Source organism: Equus quagga, chromosome 19 (assembly GCF_021613505.1).
Source record: "Equus quagga isolate Etosha38 chromosome 19, UCLA_HA_Equagga_1.0, whole genome shotgun sequence".
Classification (NCBI taxonomy): Eukaryota; Metazoa; Chordata; class Mammalia; order Perissodactyla; family Equidae; genus Equus; species Equus quagga.
Window position 1 is genome coordinate 22,084,557 of NC_060285.1, and position 19,530 is coordinate 22,104,086.

The 19,530-nt window shown below is 36.1% G+C and overlaps 1 protein-coding gene across 1 annotated transcript in view; it reads left to right on the forward strand.

Moving 5' to 3' along the window:
* ANKS1B (ankyrin repeat and sterile alpha motif domain containing 1B) overlaps positions 1 to 19,530 on the forward strand; it is a 1,013,016-nt gene that overhangs the window by 127,968 nt on the left and 865,518 nt on the right. The window contains exon 2 of the mRNA XM_046646005.1: positions 16,172 to 16,252. Within this exon, the coding sequence (XP_046501961.1) occupies positions 16,172 to 16,252 (81 nt within the window). The remainder of the gene's footprint in view (positions 1 to 16,171; positions 16,253 to 19,530) is intronic.

The window sequence follows — 19,530 nt, forward strand, 5'->3', positions numbered from 1 at the left end:
TAACACAGACTACCAGCCTGACTCCCTGCCACCAGTTGTTCCTCTGTTCACCTTCCAACTGTCAGACGAGCTCTCATTCTAGAACACTGACTGACCCACTCACGTCAGAATCATGCTTACTATCTTTTCTGATAACTCTCTAGTTCCAAGCTGCATACAGGATAAAAACTAAGCTTCTTGACATGTTTTAAGGCTCTTCACACTCTGGAGCAAACTTACTTTTCCCCCTTTTATTTTATTGTCTTTTTGTTTTCCCTTAAAGAAATGCTTGATACTTTTGAGTATTCAAACAATTCATAGGTGATTAAATGTATTTTTGCATGCGTTTTTCTATGTTAATGCAATTATTTCTTATCTGTGCAATGTGAATAATGTATCTGTCTCATAGTTGTTGGGTGGCTATAAGTGAGTTAATACATGTAAAACACAGGATATTCACACACACAGACACACACACAGTAGTCTGCAATTTGATTTTTCTCAATATATTTTGGTTAACTTTTCAAGGTTAACCAAATACATGTAGGGATCAAACTTATTTGTTTTAATAGTTGCATAATATTTCATGGTGTAGATGAATCCTAATTAACTTTTCTCTTTTTGTTGGGCATTCATGACATTTCTCTTTTATACTATTAAAATTATAGAGTAAATATTTTTGTGTCTACTTTTCATATCAATACTTTTATTTCAAGGCATATGGTGGAATTCACAGAAAAAGAAATGTGAAACAAGAAGCAATAATAGGATCTATATACCGCCAATTATAAACAATACCAAAAACGTGTGATTCCAGTGCTAGAATAGAGAAATCAATGAATACAAAAATGGAACAGACCAGCAGTACATAGAAGAATTTAGTATAAGATAAAGTTGACATTTGAAAGAAGCAGGAAAAGGAAAAACCATTCAATAAATAGTCCGGAAAAAATGTTTAATTATTGAATTTAATTCCCTACCTCACACTGTTTAGCACTCCTGCCCTCAATTGTGCCTGTTATCTTCTAGTCCAGAGACCATGTGTTTTATCCATTTCAGAGAATAAATTTCCAATTCTGCTGTTCCAAGAAGAGGTGGGGATCTGAGAATCAAACTGATTTAGATTTTCAACTGATGTTGGATATTTCAATATTTCCTTCCTTTTTATTTCTGGCTAGTATTCTATTATATGCATATATCACAGTTTGTTTATCTTTTCATCTGTTAATGGACATTTGGGTTGTTTCAGTTTTGGGCTATTATTTAAAAAAGCTGTTATGAATATTTATATATAAGTCGTTGTGTGGGCATATGCTGTGATTTCTCTTGACTAAATACCTAGAGTGGAGTGGCTGGATTGTATGGTATTTGGATGTTTAACTTTTTAAGGAATTGCCAAATTGTTTCCCACAGTGGTTGTACTGTTTTAGGTGCCTGCCAGCAGTGTGTGAGAGTTGTAGTTGATTTACATCCCTGTCAACATTGGTATGTGAAGTCATTTTAATCATCGCCATTTTATAAGGAGTATCTCATGATTTCAATATACATTTCTCTAAAGACAAATGATGTTGAGCACCCTTTCATCTTCTTACTTGCTATCTGTATATCTTTGTTGAAATAGCTGTTCAAATGTTTGGCCTACTTTTTATTAGGTTGCTGATTTTCTTATCAGTGCATTTTGAGGGTTCCTTATGTATTCTGGATCAAAGAATATGTCAGAAAATGTGATTGGCAAATATTTTCTCCCAGTCCATTTCCTTTTTATTCTCTCAACAGTGCCTTTGAAGAGCAGAAGCTCTTAATTTTGATGAAGTCCAATTTGTCAGATTTTCTTGTGTGGGTTGTGCTTTTGGTGTCATATCTAAGAAATTTTTGCTTATCCCGAGGTTAAAATTTAAAAAATATTTTTCTGTACATTTTCTTGTAGAAGCTTCATGGTTATAGGTTTTGCTGTTAGATCTATGATTCATTTTTAAGTTAATTTTTGTATAGTATAGTGAGGATATCCAGGTTTTTTTTTAATACGGTGTGACCTAAGGGTATCCATTTGTTCCAGCACAATCTTTTGAGAAGACTATCCTTTCTTTAATGAATTACCATTGCATCTTTGTCAAAAATCAGTTGTGTAGGGGCTGGCCCCATGGCCAAGTGGTTAAGTTCGCGTGCTCCGCTGCAGGCAGCCCAGTGTTTCATTGGTTCGAATCCTGGGCGCGGACATGGCACTGCTCATCAAACCACGCTGAGGCAGCGTCCCACATGCCACAACTAGAAGGACCCACAACGAGGAATATACAACTATGTACTTGGGGGCTTTGGGGAGAAAAAGGAAAAAAATAAAATCTTAAAAAAAAAATCAGTTGCATATATGTGTAGGTCTAAATGGACTCTATTTCTCCATTTTGTTCCATTGATCTGTCTTTACTCTGATACCATACTATCTGTCTTGTTGACTATAGCTTTATCTTAGACTTGAAATCAGGTAATGTAAGGCCCCAGCTTTGTTCTTTTTCAAAGTTGCTTTGGCTGTTCTAGGTCCTTTGTATTTCCATGTGAATTTTAAAATCAGTTAGTCAATTTCTACCAAGAATGCTTGTTGGTGTTCTCATTGAATTACATTGAATCTAAAGATCAATTTGGGGAAAATTAACATCATCATAATATTAAGGCTTCTGAGCTGTGAACTTGGTTATCTTACCATTTGTTTAGGTCTTTTTAAATTTCTGTCAGCAATATTTTGTAGTTTTCTGTGTACAGGTTTGCACATCTTTTGTCAAATTTATTCCGAAATATTGCATATTTTTCATGCTGCCGTAAATTATATATAAAATTTTTTTTGATTTCTGATTGTTCTTTGCTAGCATATAGAGATACAGTTGAGTTTCATATGTTGAGTTATATATTTCAACCTTGCCACCCATACTTCATTTGGTCGTGGGTTTTTTTTGGAGTAAGCTATTCTTAAAAACTTTTTAAAAAATGTTTCATTTTGAAATAATTTTAGACTTACAGAAATATTACAAAGATAGATCAGAAAGTTCCCTATACTTTTCACACAGCTTCCCCTAATTAAACACAATTTAAACATTTTAGTAGCTTTTCTTGGCAGGATCATGTTCCTGGAAGATTGAGATGGGCTTTTCATTGATGACAAGTTTCTCATTCTCAACCTTGACTGTGCCGATGAACTTGCCATGGGTGGAATCATACTGGAACATGTAGACCATGTGGTTGAGGTCAGTGAAGGTGTAATTGATGGTGACATTATTGATTTTGCCAGGGTTAAAACAGCTCTGGTGACCAGGCTCCCAATACAGACAAATCCATTTACTCTGACCACCACTGTGTCTCAGGGACATGACTAGCACTGCACAAGAAGATGCTGCTATTTATCAAATGAAGAATAGCAGACAGCCTCCAGTACAATGTTGAATAGAAGTAGTAAGAACATACATCCTTGCTTTGTTCTTCATCTTAAGGGCAAAGCATTCATTCTTTCGTCATTAAGATGTTAGCTGTAGTTTTTTTGTAGATGTCTTTTACCGCGTTGATGAAGTTCCTCCTATTCCTATTTTACTAACAGTTTTTATTAAGAATTGATGTTGCATTTTGACAACTGTTTCCATATCTGTTGAAATAATCATGATTTTTCTTTTTAAGTCTGTTAATATACAAGCATATCCTGTTTTGTTGTGCTTTGCTTTATTGCGCTTTGTGGATACTGTGATTTTTACAATTGAAGGTTTGTGGTAACCATACCTCAAGCAAGTCTGTTGGCACGATTTTTCCAAAAAGATTTGCTTACTTTGTGTCTCTGTGTCACACGTTGGTAATTCTCTCAGTATTTCATGCTTTAGTATTATTATATTTGTTATGGTGATCTGTGATCAGTGATTTTTTAAATTTTTATTTAGTTTATGATAGTTTACAACCTTGTGAAATTTCAGTTGTGTGTTATGGTTTGTCGGTGGTGTTGTAGGTGCACCACTTCACCCTTTGTGTCCATCCCCCATCCCCCCTTTCTCCTGGTAGCCACTAATCTGTTCTCTTTGTCTACATGTTTAACTTCCACATGTGAGTGGAGCCATACGGAGTTTGTCTTTCTCTATCTGGCTTATTTCACTTAACATAATTCCCTCAAGGACCAACCGTGAATAGGATGGTTTTATTCTTTTTTATGGCTGAGTAGTATTCCATTGTGTGTGTGTGTGTGTGTATATATATATATATGTATATACACACACCATATCTTCTTTATCCAATCATCAGTTGATGTGCAGTTTGGTTGCTTCCCTGTCTTGGCTATTGTAAATAATGCTGCAATGAACATAGGGGTGCATGGGACTTTTGGAATTTCTGATTTCAAGTTCTTTGGATAGATATCCAGTAGTGGGATGGCTGGGTCATATGGTATTTCTATTTTTAATTTTTTGAGAAATCTCTATACTGTTTTCTGTAGTGGCTGCACCAGTTTGCATTCCCACCAGCAGTGTATGAGGGTTCCTTTTTCTCCACAACCTCTCCAACATTTGTTACTTTTTGTTTTGGTTATTTTTGCCATTGTAATGGGTGTAAGATGGTATCTTAGTGTAGTTTTGATTTGCATTTCCCTGATGATAAGTGATGATGAACATCTTTTCATATGCCTATTGGCAATCCATATATCTTCTTTGGAGAAATGTCTGTTCATGTCTCCTGCCCAGTTTTTGATCAGGTTGTTTGATTTTTTTGTTGTTGAGTTGTATGAGTTCTTTATATATTATGGAGATTAACCCTTTGTTGGATATATGACTTGCAAATATTTTTTCCCAATTAGTGGGTTATTTTTTGTTTCAATCCTGTTTTCCCTTGCTTTGAAGAAACTCTTTAGTCTGATGAAGTCCCATTTATTTATTCTTTCTGTTGTTTCCCTTGTCTGAGAAGACATGGTGTCCGAAAAGATCCTTTTAATACTGATGTCAAAGAGTATACTGCCTGTATTTTCTTCTAGAAGCCTTATGGTTTCGGGTCTTATCTTTAGGTCTTTGATCCATTTTGAGTTTATTTTTGTGAATGGTGAAAAAAAATGGTCAATTTTCATTCTTTTACATGTGGCTTCCCAGTTTTCCCAGCACCATTTGTCAAAAAGACTTTCTTTTCTCCATTGTAGGCCCTCAGCTCCTTTGTCGAAGATTAGCTGTCCATAGATGTGTGGTTTTATTTCTGGGCTTTCAATTCTTTTCCATTGATCTGTGTGCCTGTTTTTGTACCAGTACCATGCTGTTTTGCTTACTGTAGCTTTGTAGTATGTTTTGAAGTCAGGGATTGTGATGCCTCCAGCTGTATTCTTTTTCCTCAGGATTTCTTTAGCAATTTGGGGTCTTTTGTTGCTCCGTATGAATTTTAGGATTCTTTGTTCTGTTTCTGTAAAGAATGTCATTGGGATTTTGATTGGGATTGCATTGAATCTGTAGATTGCTTTAGGTAGTATGGACATTTTAACTATGTTTATTCTTCCAATCCATGTGCATGGCATCTCTGTATGTCATCATCAGTTTCTTTCAGTAAAGTCTTGTAGTTTTTGTTGTATAGGTCTTCCACTTCCTAAGTTACATTCATCCCAAGGTATTTTATTCTTTTTGTTGCAATTGTCAATGGTATTGTGTTCTTGGGATCTTTTTCTGTTAGTTCGTTATTAGAGTATAGAAATGTTGCTGCTTTATGTGAGTTGATTTTATACCCTGAAACTTTGCTGTAGTTGTTCATTATTTCTAAAAGTTTTCCAATGGATTCTTTGGGGTTTTTTATATATAAGATCATGTCATCTGCAAACAGTGAGAGTTTCACGTCTTCCCTCCCTGTTTGGATTCCTTTTATTGCTTTCTCTTGCCTAATTGCTCTGGCGAAAACCTCCAGTACTATGTTGAATAAGAGTGGTGATAGAGGGCATCCTTGTCTCATTCCTGTCCTCAGGGGGATGGCGCTCAGTTTTTGCCCATTGAGTATGATGTTGGCTGTGGGTTTATCATATATGGCCTTTATTATGTTGAGGTAATTTCATTCTATCCCCATTTTGTTCACAGTTTTTATCGTAAATCGCTGTTGGATCCTGTCAAATGCTTTCTCTGCATCTATTGAGATGATCATGTGGTTTTCATTCCTCAATTTGTTGATGTAGTGTATCACGTTGATTGATTTGCGGATGTTGAACCATCCCTGTGTCCCTGGTATGAATCCCACTTGATCATGATGTATGATCCTTTTAATGTATTGCTGAATTCGGGTTGCCAAAATTTTGTTCAGAATTTTTGCATCTATGTTCATCAGCGACATTGGCCTTTAGTTCTTCTTTTTCGTGCTGTCCTTGTCAGGCTTTGGTATCAGAGTGGTGTTGGCCTCACAGAATGTGTTTGGAAGTGTTCTGTCCTCCCTAATTTTTTGGAATAGCTTGAAAAGTATAGGTATTAAATCCTCTCAAAGTTTGGTAGAATTCCCCAGGAAAGCCGTCTGGTCCTGGGGTTTTATTCTTTAGGATGCTTTTGATTGCTGTTTCAATCTCTTTCCTTGTCATTTGTTTGTTCAGATTGCTTCATCTTGACTTAGCTTAAAGAGATTGTAAGAGTCTAAGAATTTCTCCGTTTCTTCTAGGTTATCCATTTTGTTGGCATATAGTTTTTCATAGTATTCTTTTATAATCCATTGTATTCTGTGTAGTCTGTTGTTATTTCTCCTCTTTCATTTCTGATTTTGTTTATTTGAGCTTTCTCTCTTTTTTTTTCTTTGTAAGTCTGGCTAGGGGTTTGTCAATTTTATCTATCTTCTCAAAGAACCAGCTCTTTGTTTCATTGATTCTTTCTACTGCCTTTTTTGTTTCAATAGCATTTATTTCTACTCTGATTTTTATTATTTCTCTCCTGCTGCTGACTTTGGGCTTTATTTGTTCTTCTTTCTGTAATTCAGTTAGGTGTTATTTGAGATCGCTTATTTGGGATTTTTCTTGTTTGTTAAGGTGTGCCTGTATTGTGATGAATTTCCCTTTTAACACAGCGTTTGCTGTATCCCAGGTGAGTTGGTATGGCATGTTATCATTTTCATTTGTCTCCAGCTATTTTTTTTTAAAGATTTTATTTTTTTTTCCTTTTTCTCCCCAAAGCCCCCCAGTACACAGTTGTATATTTTTCATTGTGGGTCCTTCTAGCTGTGGCATGTGGGATGCTGCCTCAGCGTGGCTTGACGAGCAGTGCCATGTCTGCGCCCAGGATTTGAACCAACGAAACACTGGGCTGCCTGCAGCGGAGCGTGCGAACTCAACCACTCGGCCACGGGGCCAGCCCCTCTCCAGATATTTTTTGATTTCTTCTTTAATTTCTTCAATGATCCATTGCTTGTTCAACAACATATTGTTTAGTCTCCACATCCTTGTCCCTTTCTCAGCCTTTTTCTTGTAATTAATTTCTAGCTTTATAGCATTATGATTGGAGAAGATGCTTGTTATTATTTCAATTTGTTTAAATTTATAGAGGCTTGCCTTGTTTCCCAACATATGGTCTATCCTTGAGAGTGTTCCATGCGCACTTGAGAAGAGTGTGTATTCTGCTGTTTTTGGATGAAGTGTTCTATATATGTCTATTAAGTCCAACTGTTTTAGCTTTTCATTTAATTCCACTGTTTCATTGTTTATTTTCTATCTGGATGATCTTTCCAATGATGTGAGTGGGGTATTGGGGTCCCCTACTATTTTTTGTAACTATTTTGTTAATAGTTGCTTTATGAACTTTGGTGCTCCTGTGTTGGGTGCATAGATATTTATAAGTGTTACTTCTTCTTGATGTAGTGTCCCTTTGATTATTATATACTGCCCCTCTTTGTCTCTTTTTACCTGCCTTATCTTGAAATCTACTGTGTCTGATATAAGTATTGTGACACTTGCTTTCTTTTGTTTGCCATTAGCTTGGAGTATCATCTTCCACCCCTTCACTCTGATCCTGTGTTTGTCCTTGGAGCTGAGGTGTGTTTCCTGGAGGCAACAAAGTGTTGGGTCTTGTTCTTTAATCCATCTTGCCACTCTTTGTTTTTTTATTGGAGAGTTCAATCCATTTACATTGAGGGTGATTATTGATGTATGAGGGCTTAATGCTGTCATTCTGTCACTCGTTTTCTGGTTTTCCTGCATTTCCTTTGTTCCTCATCCTGTGTGTTTTGGTCTACCTATTGACTTCTGCAGTCTGTTATGCTGTGTTTCTTAGTTTTTTCCTTATTTATTTTTTGTGTCTCTGTTCTGCTTTTTGCTTTAGTGGCTACCCTGAAGTTTGTATTCAGAATCTTGTGCATAACGTATTTCTTTTTCTGATGACCTCTTATTTCCTTAGTCTAAACTGATTCAGTCCCTTTTCTCCTCCCCTTCTAAGTTATTATTTTCATATCTTATTCTAGCTTGTGTTGTGAATTTCTGGTTAAAGTGACAAGTTTGTCTTTGTTTTTGGTGTTTTCCTTCCCTTTATCCTAATGCTATAGTTGAATATTTGTTATCCTATTCTGATTCTGTCTACTTGTCTCCTAACTCTGTGTTTTGTGACCCCTTTCTCCCATTTTTCTTTTGTCACGTATGAGGGCCTTCTTGAGGATTTCTTGTAGGGGTGGCCTTGTGGCTACAAAGTCCCTTAGCTTTTGTTAGTCTGGGAAAGATTTAATTTCTCCCTCATATCTGAAGGATATTTTTGCTGGATAGAGTATTCTTGGCTGAAGATGTTCATCTTTTAAAGTTTTGAATATGTCATTCCATTCTCTCCTAGCTTGTAAGGTTTCTGCAGAGAAATCTGCTGAAAGTATGATAGGGGTTCCTTTGTAGGTTATTTTCTTCTGCCTTGCTGCCCTGAGTATTCTTTCTTTGTCATTCATTTTTGCCAGTTTTACTACTATACGCCTTGCAGTAGGTCTTTTTACATTGACAAACCTAGGTGATCTGAAAGCTTCCTCCACACACATTTCTCTCATTCCCTAGATTTGGGAAGTTCTCTGCTATTTCTTTGAGCATGCTTTCTGCTCCATTCTCCTTCTCTTAACCTTCTTGGATACGTATAATTCTTATGTTGCATTTCCTCATAGAGTCAGCTATTTCTTGGAGATTTTCTTCATTTCTTTTTAGTGTTAGTTCTCTCTCCTCTTCTGTCTGGAGCTATTCAACATGTCTGTCTTTGATTATGCTGATTTGCTCCTCTATGGTGTCCACATGAGCAGTCAGGGAATCTGTATTTTGTTTTATTTCTTCCATTGTATTTTTCATCTCTAGTATTTCTGATTGATTCTCCTTTATAGTTTCAGTCTCTTTTGTGAAGTAGCTCCAGAACTCATTGAATTGTTTCTCTATGTTTTCTTTTACCTCATTGAGTTTTTTGACGATAGCTATTCTGAATTCATTGTCATTTAGTTTACTTATTTCTGAGTCTTCAGGACATAGTTCTGGGTGTTTATTGTTTTCCCTCTGGTCTGGAGCTTTTATGAACTGCCTGATGCTGGAATTACAGGTCTTCCTCATTGTGATATTATTTGGTTTCAGTTACAGCCTATCGCCACTAGATGAGGGTTGAGAGCTGCGTATTCTGAGCCCTCTGCCTTCAGTCAGGATGGCGTGACACAAGGCAAGTTGCTGGGGGGTTGCTTTCTCTTGCATGCAGACCCGGGTTTTCGGGTCAGCTCTCGCCATCTGGTCTCTTGGGGTCTTGGCTTGATGAGGTCACCCCACGTGAAAGCTTTCACCCTGTTAGGGGCCTTCCCTCTAGGCTTCAAGGGCACTAGGGAGTCCTGGGTGATCCTGTGTACATGCAACCCCTCCCCCACTTCTTCCCGCATGGAGCCTCCCGCGACAGTGATCCCAGTCTTTAGGGGAGGGAGCAGACTTCTCTCTGACACCGTTCTAGCTCCTCCAATGGGGGCTCCAGCCTCTCTGCCCTCTGTCATTTGGCTGCTGTGACTCTCTGAGGATTCCTGTGCTATTAGGATATTTTCTGTTGGAATTTGGTTGCTCCTTTTTGTTGTATGTTGGAGGGAATATAGTCCCGGGAAAGCTCACTGCGCCATGACACTCACATCACTCCTGTGGTCAGTGATTTTTGATGGTACTGTTGCAGTTGTTTGGGGCACTGTGAACCACACTCATTTAAGATGGCAAACTTAAGTGATAAAAGTTGTGTGTGTTCTGACTTCTCCGGTGGCTGGATGTTCCCCTGTTTCTCCTTCTCTTCAAGTTTGCCTGTTCCCTGAGACACAACAATATTGAAATTAGGCCAATTAATGATCCTACCCTAGCCTTTAAGTGTTGAAGTGAAATGAATAGTTGCACATCTCTCACTTTAAATAGAAAGCTAGAAATGATTAAGCTTATTGAGGAATACATGTTGAAGGCCAAGACAAGGTGAAAGCTATGCCTCTTGCACCAAACAAGCTGTGAATGCAATGGAAAAGTTCTTGAAGGAAATTGAAAGTGCTACTTCAGTGAACACACAATTGATAAGAAAGCAAAACAGCCTTATTGTTAATATGGAGAAAGTTTTAATATTCTGGATAGAAAATCAAACCAGTCACATTTCCTTAGGCCAAAGCCTAATCCAGAGCAAGGCCCTGATTATCTTCAATTCTATGAAATGAAATGCTCAGAAAAAAAGATTTCTTTCAAAATAATACTGCTCATGGACAATGTACCTGGTCACGCAAGAGCTCTGATGGAGATGTGTACAATGAGATTAATATTGTTTCCATGCCTGCTAACACAGCATCCATTCTGCAGCCCTTGGATCAGGAGTCATTGGAATTTCAAGTCTTATCAGGTGAATTGAAGATGAAAGAGGTGAGGAAGCTGCAGAAGAAGTTTGAAGCTAGCAGAGTTAGGTTCATGAGGTTTAGAGAAAGAAGCTGTCTCCGTAACATGAAAGTGGAACATGAAGCAGCGAGTGCTTGTGTAGAAGCTGCAGCAAGTTATCCTGAAGATCTAACTAAAATAATTAATGAAGGTGGCTACTCTAAACAACAGACTTTCAATGTAGATGAAACAGCCCTATATTGGAAGATGATGCCATCTAAGACTTTCATAGCTAGAGAGGAGAAGTCATTGCCTGGTTTCAAAGCTTCAAAGGACAGGCTGACTCTCTTGTTAGGGACTAATGCAGCTGCTGACTTTAAGTTGAAGCTAATGTTCATTTACCTTTCTGAAAATTCTAGAGCCTTTAAGAGTTATGCTGTCTACTCTGCCTGTGTTCTGTAAATGGAACAACAAAACCTGAATGACAGCACATCTGTTTACAATGTGGTTTACTCATTATTTTAGCCCACTGTTGAGACCTACTGCTCAGAAAAAAAGATTTCTTTCAAAATAATACTGCTCATGGACAATGTACCTGGTCACGCAAGAGCTCTGATGGAGATGTGTACAATGAGATTAATATTGTTTTCATGCCTGCTAACACAGCATCCATTCTGCAGCCCTTGGATCAGGAGTCATTGGAATTTCAAGTCTTATTATTTAAGAGATACATTTTGTAAGATTTTAGCTGCCATAGATAGTAATTCCTCTGATGGATCTGGGCAAAGTAAATTGAAAAGCTCCTGGAAAGCATTCACCATTCTAGTGCTATTAAGAATATTTGTGATTCATGAGAAGAGGTCAAAATATCAACATTAACATGAGTTTGCAAGAAGTTGATTCTAACTCTCATGGATGACTTTGGGGGCTTCAAGACTTCAGTGGGGGAAGTAGCTGCAGATGTGGTGGAAATAGCAAAAGAACTAGAATTAGAAGTGGAACCTGAAGATGTGACTGAATTGCTGCAATCTCATGATAAAACTTTAACAGGTAAGGAGTTGCTTCTTATGGATGAGCAAAGAAAGTGGTTTCTTGAGATAGAATCTACTCCTATTGAAGATGCTGTGAAGATTGGTGAAATGACAACAAAGGATTTAGAATTTGACATAAACTTATTTGACAGAGCAGCAGCAGGGTTTGAGAGGGTTGACTCCAATTTTGAAAGTAGTTCTACTGTGGGTAAAATGCTATCAAACAACATTTTGTGCTACAAAGAAATTGTTCAGGGAAAAAAGAATCAATTGATGTGGCAAAGTTTACTGTTGTCTTATTTTAAGAAATTGCCACAGCTATCTCAGGCTTCAGCAACCTTCAGCAACCACTGCCTTGATCAGTCAGCACTCATCAACAATGAAGCAAGACCTTCCACTGGCAAAAAGATTATGACTCGCTGAAGGCTCAGATGATGGTTAGCATTTTTTAGCAATAAAGTATTTTTAAATTAAGGTATGTACACTGTTTTTTAGACATAATGCTATTGCACACTTACTATAGTATGGTGTAAATATAACTTTTGTATGCACTGGGAAACCAAAAAATTGGTGTGATGGGCTTTATTGTGATATTTGCTTTTTTGCACTGGTCTGGAACTGAACCCACAATATCTCCAGGGTATGCCTGTATTCAGCTATCTTTTGTTTAGTGTTAGTATGATTTTTCTATCTGTTTACTTTTTAGTTTAGTTTTATTTATTTTTTAATTTAGTTCATAATAGTTTACATCATTGTGAAATTTCAGTTGTGCATTATTTCTTGTCCATTACCATATAATTGCTCCCCTTCACTGCCTGTGTCCACAAGCCCTCCCCCCTTCCCCTGGTAACCACTGAACTGTTTTCTTTGTCCACATATTTGTTTATATTCCACATATGAGTGAAATCATCTGGTGCTTGTCTTTTTCAATCTGGCTTATTTTGCTTAGCATAATACCCTCAGGTCCATTCATGTTGCAAATGGGATGATTTTGTCTTTTTTTATGGCTGAGAAGTATTCCATTGTATATATATATATATGTATACCACATCTTCTTTATCCAATCATCAGTCGATGGGCACTTGGACTGCTTCCATGTCTTAGCTATTGTGAATAATGCTGCAATGAACATAGGGGTATATATGTTACTTTGGATTGTTGGTTTCAAGTTTTTTGGGTAGATACCCAGTAGTGGGATAGCTGGGTCACATGGTATTTCTATCTATCTTTTTACTTTTAATCTATTCATATCTCTATATTTAAAGCAGGTTTCCTATAGTTAGCATATATTTGGCTCTTACTTTTTAAAAAAATCCTGTCTGATGATTTTTCCTTTTTAACTAGGGTCATTAGACCATTTGTAGTTAGTGTAATTATTGATACTGTTGTGTTTAAATCTACCATCTTACTATCTGCTTTATATTTTTCCCATCTATTCATCGCTCCATTTTTCTGTTTTTTCGTTCTTTTCTTCTTTTGGTTATTTTTTATGATTTCATAGGTTATTTTAAGTGAGTAAATTGTATTTATTTAAATATTTCTCTTTTACCTAGTGACTTATTTATTCATTAAAAATAATTCTTTAAGGGGCTGGCCCCATGTTGTAGTGGTAAAATTTGTGCACTCCGCTTCAGTGGCCTGGATCTGTGGTTTCAGATCCCAGGTGTGGACCTACACCACTCATCAGCTATGCTGAGGCAGCAATCCACAAACAAAATAGCAGAAGATTGGCACAGATGTTAGCTCAGGGTGAGTCTTCCTCAGGCAAAAAAAGAGGAAGATTGGTGATAGATGTTAGCTCCAGGTGAATCTTCCTCACCAAAAGAAAAACCATTCTTTAATTATTTTTATTTATATAATTTAGCATACATTTATTAAATACTGCTTGTATTCAGTGTTTAGAAAAAGGGTTATTGAGTCGGTGAGTCTTAGTCTGGTTTTGGAAGAATGGTAAGATATGATTGGTTAGAGAATCTATTGTGGGTTAGTAGAAGGGCATGAGGTTGAAATCAATAGGGCAGGATTAGACGGGTTTAGCAGGGAGAACAAAAGTACAAAAATTATAAGAATGTAAAAGGCAATAGAAAATGCTTCAAGGATTGATTTTTTTAAAAAAAGTGTTAAAAACCTAACAATCTAATGAAATTATAAAACATATGCACATTTTATCACTTTCCTGGTTTGACTGTCACTTTTTTAATTCTCAGAAGGTAGGATACCATTAAATAAAGTAAAACCATTTGATTGAAATAAAGTTTAAGATCAAAATAAAGTTAAAACCTTAGAATCAAATCTTTATATTTGTACATTAGTCTCCTCAAGATCTTCTTAATTCCCAAATAAATTAATTCTTGTCTAACTTGACCTCTCCACTTCTTTTTGGAACAGTTTCCTGTTTTAAATTGTATAATGTTTTCTCTTGGTTTTATCTACTCCTGGACGACTTTCAGTGTCCTTACTATAACATTTTCTCTCCCCTAGACTCTTAAATATTGTTAATTATCCATGGATTTATGTCTGTCCTGCAGTTGTCTAATTTTTCTTTTTCTCAATAGATACTTTCATATCAGTTCTCTGAGAGTTTCAGTAAGGTGTGGGAGGTTTTCAGATTTTAAGTTGCCTCATTCTATTTATTTTCACCAGGGATTTGCAGATTTTAACTAATATCAACCTTTAAGAGAAGGTTTCGCCTTGCCCCCATATACGTATTTTCCACTGAGGTATTTGAGTCTAATAGCCTCCCTCTTATAGTGTCTGATATCAGGCACTCCCATGGTTTTACTTTCTATTTAATATTTTTTTCTAACAATTTGTTGAACTGTGTTTTAAGAAATATAATACATTCTAGTACTGTTGTAGTAATGCTCTAAGAGCTTTATGGGTAATGATTCATTTGATCCTTACAACAGCACTATAAGTTAGTACTGTTATTATCATCTCTATTTTGCAGATGAGGAATTGAAGTTCAGAGAGGTTAAATACTTCATCCAGGGCTACCCTCAGCAAGTAATGGAGCCAGGTTTTGAACGCAGGTAGTCTAACTTCAGAGCCATGCTTCTAACTAAATATTTTCATAGTCTTCTGGATATCCTTACTTTTACGTAAATATGTCAGATACTTAAAGTTCAGTGTCTCCAAAGCTGAAGTCAGTGGTTTGCTCTCCATCTGCACTGTATTCCCCCAAGCAGATTTGCTCCTCTTTTTCACATCTTAGTTAATGTCATTTTCCTTCTGGTAGTCTAAGCCTGAAGACTCAGCCATTCTAGACTACCACTTCTTCCTTCCTTCAATAGCTCCCTGCATCTTATTGATTTTTCCTTTTCATTAATTGTCAAATAAGTACATTCTACTCATTTTCATTGTCCCACCTTAGTTTAAGTCTGTTTTGACCTTTCATTTGTACTAGCTATTCATTCTCTTCTAACAGATGCTTGTCTGCTCTTTGGTACCTCAATTATCTTACTACTTGTAATTAATTGTTAGTTTATGTGTCTATCTTCTCCATTAGACTCTGTTTTTGTAAAAAAGGACATTGAATTATGATTTTATATGCTTAGTGCCTAGCTTAATATGTGATATACAATAGTTGTACAATAAACATTTTGTGAATACATGAATTAGCTTGTCATTGGATGTTAGTTTTGATGGCTTTAATATCATCACAAATATCAGATAAAGTCATTTTTTGGTCTACTTTTGGAAAAGTCTTTCTATGCCTTCTTTTTTAAAAGATAAAAATAGTTTCTGTAATTGTAGTGATCAAGGATAAAATGGACTCTTTTATATAGTTACATGTTATCTCCAGAATATATTGTGTAGTAAAATAATAACTTTGAAACTATTAGAATCTTCATATAGTTTACAACAGTCCAAATCTTCAATTATATTTTCAAGTATGAAACACTTATTATATTTTTTTGGTAGCAGTTGAGCAGCAAGAGGGTTTGTATTCTTCCCATAATGCAAAAATATCTTAGAACTTATATAAATCACTGCCATCTCAGAATGTATGTGTGGAAAGAAATGAGACAAGTGTCATAAGTCTTTATTCTTTGGTATATAATGTAGTACCTGAATGTTAATTGCTTCCAATATTTAAGTAATGATATAAACTAATAGAGGACTTTTGGATCCAAATTTTAATGCATGGCAGTGGGCCTACATTTGCTAATAATTTCTGAAGGTAGTTGTATTCCCTAATAATTTCCCTGCATCAAATAAATGAAGTTATTTTTCTGAGGGGAATGCTTGAGAGATGGCAGTCATTTTCTTCATGACTAAAATTTTCATATATAACATGCTGCTGGCTGTGGGACTATCAGGCTTCTTTTTGTTTTTCAAAGCACGATTCTGCTTAACCGTTAACTCTGCGCTTGTGCTTTATTTGCAGCATCTGGCGAGGCCCCAATGTGAACTGCACAGACAGTTCGGGTTACACTGCTTTACACCATGCAGCCTTAAATGGACATAAGTAAGTGCCATTTATCTGGACTGGAATCCTTTTGTATTTAGTTACATGTAATGAAGTTAATTATGTCTGATGATACCTGTCTCATGTTGCCATGAGTCCCCTGGGCTTAGATGAATTTGGAGAGGCACCAAGTGGCAACACTGACAAATTAAACTTGGTAGGAATGTTGCTGAGGATGATTATGTGTAGAGTGTAAACTGAGAGAATTGCTCTAAAATAGTCAAATATCACACAGGGAGAATGAAAGAAGTGACAGAACCATGTTAGTCATGTGTAGCTTTAGGGATGGGGTAAAACCACTTAATAACACCACCCTTCCTTTTTTGGTGTCTTCACCTAACATGAGAGTATTCACTAACAGTGAAATCTTAATAGATTCTTGCTATTATAAGCCATGGACTCCTGAGCCACTTCAAAATCTTTCAAATTTATCTAAAATACTTTTTGTCATTCATGATGGTCTTTCTGGTTTTAAAGTTCTTTAAACTATGGAATTATGTTTCAAATAATGTGCTAGTATATAGTACAGAAAGTGAAAAAATGTGTGACTACTTTATTTCCAGTGTTGTAGCTAGGTAACCTAACAGTTTAGTGACTGAGTCAAAGCGTGATGAAGCCTCTGAATGATGTGTCCAGATCTCTTCCTTACTGTTGGCTTCTTTGGCCATCTTAATTGCAGATTCAGGGTAGTACTATATTTCTTAGTTCTAGTTGGGAATACAAACTGTTAAATCTAATGGACAGAAAATCTTGGGCCTGACCATTTGAGCTAATACTACCTCTCTTGTTCTATTTCAGCTTGGCATTATAAGCACTTCTCAAAATAATATTGTCACAAAATGGATTAGCATTCATATCCCTCCTTAGTTTTTAGTGAAGTATTTAGTAAATGTTATGGGCTTATAAATGACAGCCTATGAGGTTCTAACCATTGAGCTATGTTTCCCTGTGGCCCACTGCATAATTTTTAGTTTCTATTGGCAAAGTACAAAGTGAACATAATTTAAGTGAATTGAATAGCAATCATTAAGATTATCATAGATAGGGGATTTGACTAGCTATCTTCTAAGATCTCTTTAATTGCAGTTATTCTCTGAGCATTACATGTATCTGCTTTGCTTTTGTCTGAAGATCTCATTTAGCTTTTCTTTTTAACACTTTCTAGAAAGATTTTACTCAGTGTCATTCTATAGGCATTAGACAAAAGCAGGAAAATTCTTATACCGTCTCTCCATCTCCACTAGTTATGCGACCTTGAGCCATTTAATTAACCTCTCTAGGTCTCACTTCAATGTAGTGAATACATTGGCTAGATATTTTTCATTGTTCCTTCCAATTATAACATTTTATGGTATGCTGTGTTGGTAATATTTGTGGCTCAGTTTTGTACTATGGTGCTATAATTCTGAAATTTGGATTTTTTTCTAGAGTATAAGATTTCTTGACTTTAAATTATTTAAATTATCCATGGGCTTTTAAAATTAGAGGTCGTTTATTCTACCCTACTGCCCTCATTTCCTTCATTTTGGAGAAACAAGGCCATTCTGGATGAGTGACTTAGTGGCTGCTTAGATGTTAAGGTGGGGCTGTGTCTAGGGCCTAAGCATTCTGGTTCCAGGTGTATGCTTTTAACAGTTCTCTACCTTATCTCCCCTGATGGCTATATGCACATCAGTTTCCTAAACTCTTGCTGGTTTTTCTCTATCACATTATGTATTTCTGGGCTGCGTCCCATTATTATGAAGTGGTGTCTTCTCTTGGAATGCTAATTTTAAAAAGATATGGAGAAAAAAATGCCATAGAATTTGTCTCAGAGCCAGAGTGATTTTTCTTTTCTTTGCCTTTGCTGTTCTCGCTTAGCATGGGTAATGAACAATTGATTGTTGTATTCTTCCCAAGCCTTAGCAGACAGCGTGGAAACACATCATTTCCGTATTTGTTGCTGTTGTATCCATTAGCCCAAGATTGTTTCCATAAACAATATGATTTCTAGGCTAAAGTTCATGGAATCATAGAGCTGGAAATACTGTTACAGGGTCCTATAGTTTATTCTTTTGCTTTGAGCACAGGCTTTTCCCCTATCCCCAACATATAATCTAAAGCTTTCATACTGCAAATTAATCCTGTTTGCTCTTATTTTGTACATTTTATTGGGAGCTTTTATTTACCACCACTAGGTAATTCACAAATGGAGCAGCATTTTGTACCTGAAATGCATTATTTCATAATGAACAATTCATCTCCACTTAGCCAAAACAGGACACAATGGAAAATGTACTGTATTGGTGATTTCCTGGGTCATTTGTAATTATAGATTAGAAAATTATTACCTTTAAATGATAGAAAGAAAACATGGTCAGAAGAACTAAATTCACTAGCAATGATTCTAAATTATTTCAATAGATAAGTTAGAGACCTATCTGTTTCTCTCTCGCTTTTTAGAAAAACAATATATGGACGATTCATTGTCTGTCTCATATATTTCTACTACAACTTTGATTCTCTTAATTCTCTCTGAATGGCAATTAGCCAGCCTGCCTGCCAGCCTTCCTTCTTCCTCCTTCCCTTCCTCTCTCTCTCCTTCTGTTCTTCCTTCCTTTGTTTCTTCTTTCCCTCTCTTTCTCTTCCTTCTTTCCTTTTTCTTCTTCCTTCTTTTCCTCTTCTCTTTTCTTATATCCTTTCTTTTAAATAATGATCTTATCATTCCCTATAAGGTTTTCCTAAACTTGTATATTCATATTTCATTTCAGTTCTCCTTCTCTTCTAAGCAAATTGCTCCCTTTTTTTCTGGTTAAGTTTCATTAAACTACATTGGGTACATTGTGATTCTTGAACGCTATTTTGAAAAATTTCAGCAATAAATTGTTGTTGTATCTGAAATATGTATGTTCTTTGGTATGTTTAGGGTTAAAATATTTTCTCTTTTTGCTTCTCATTCCTTAAGTAAGTTAATGCTTGAATTGTAGACTCCATTATCTATAATCCAAATTGCATCTCAAATTGGATATAGAATCTAGCTAGAAGGCTATCTGCTGTACTTTTGATTTGCTGTTTCATAGGCTTTCTAATGAAAGAAGGGTTCTTCCTCTAAAAATTTGTGTAATCTGGTCCATGAAGTTTCTTTTAATAACCTAGAAATATCGTTGGTCTCAATGTTTCTTTCTTGTATAAGGATATTAACCAGTTAAAATTTGCCTTTATTCACTCTATCTAGAAATCTATGAGAGTGAATTCAGTGTATAAAGAAGCTACAGTCAGAAAATGGAGAGTATTGTCCT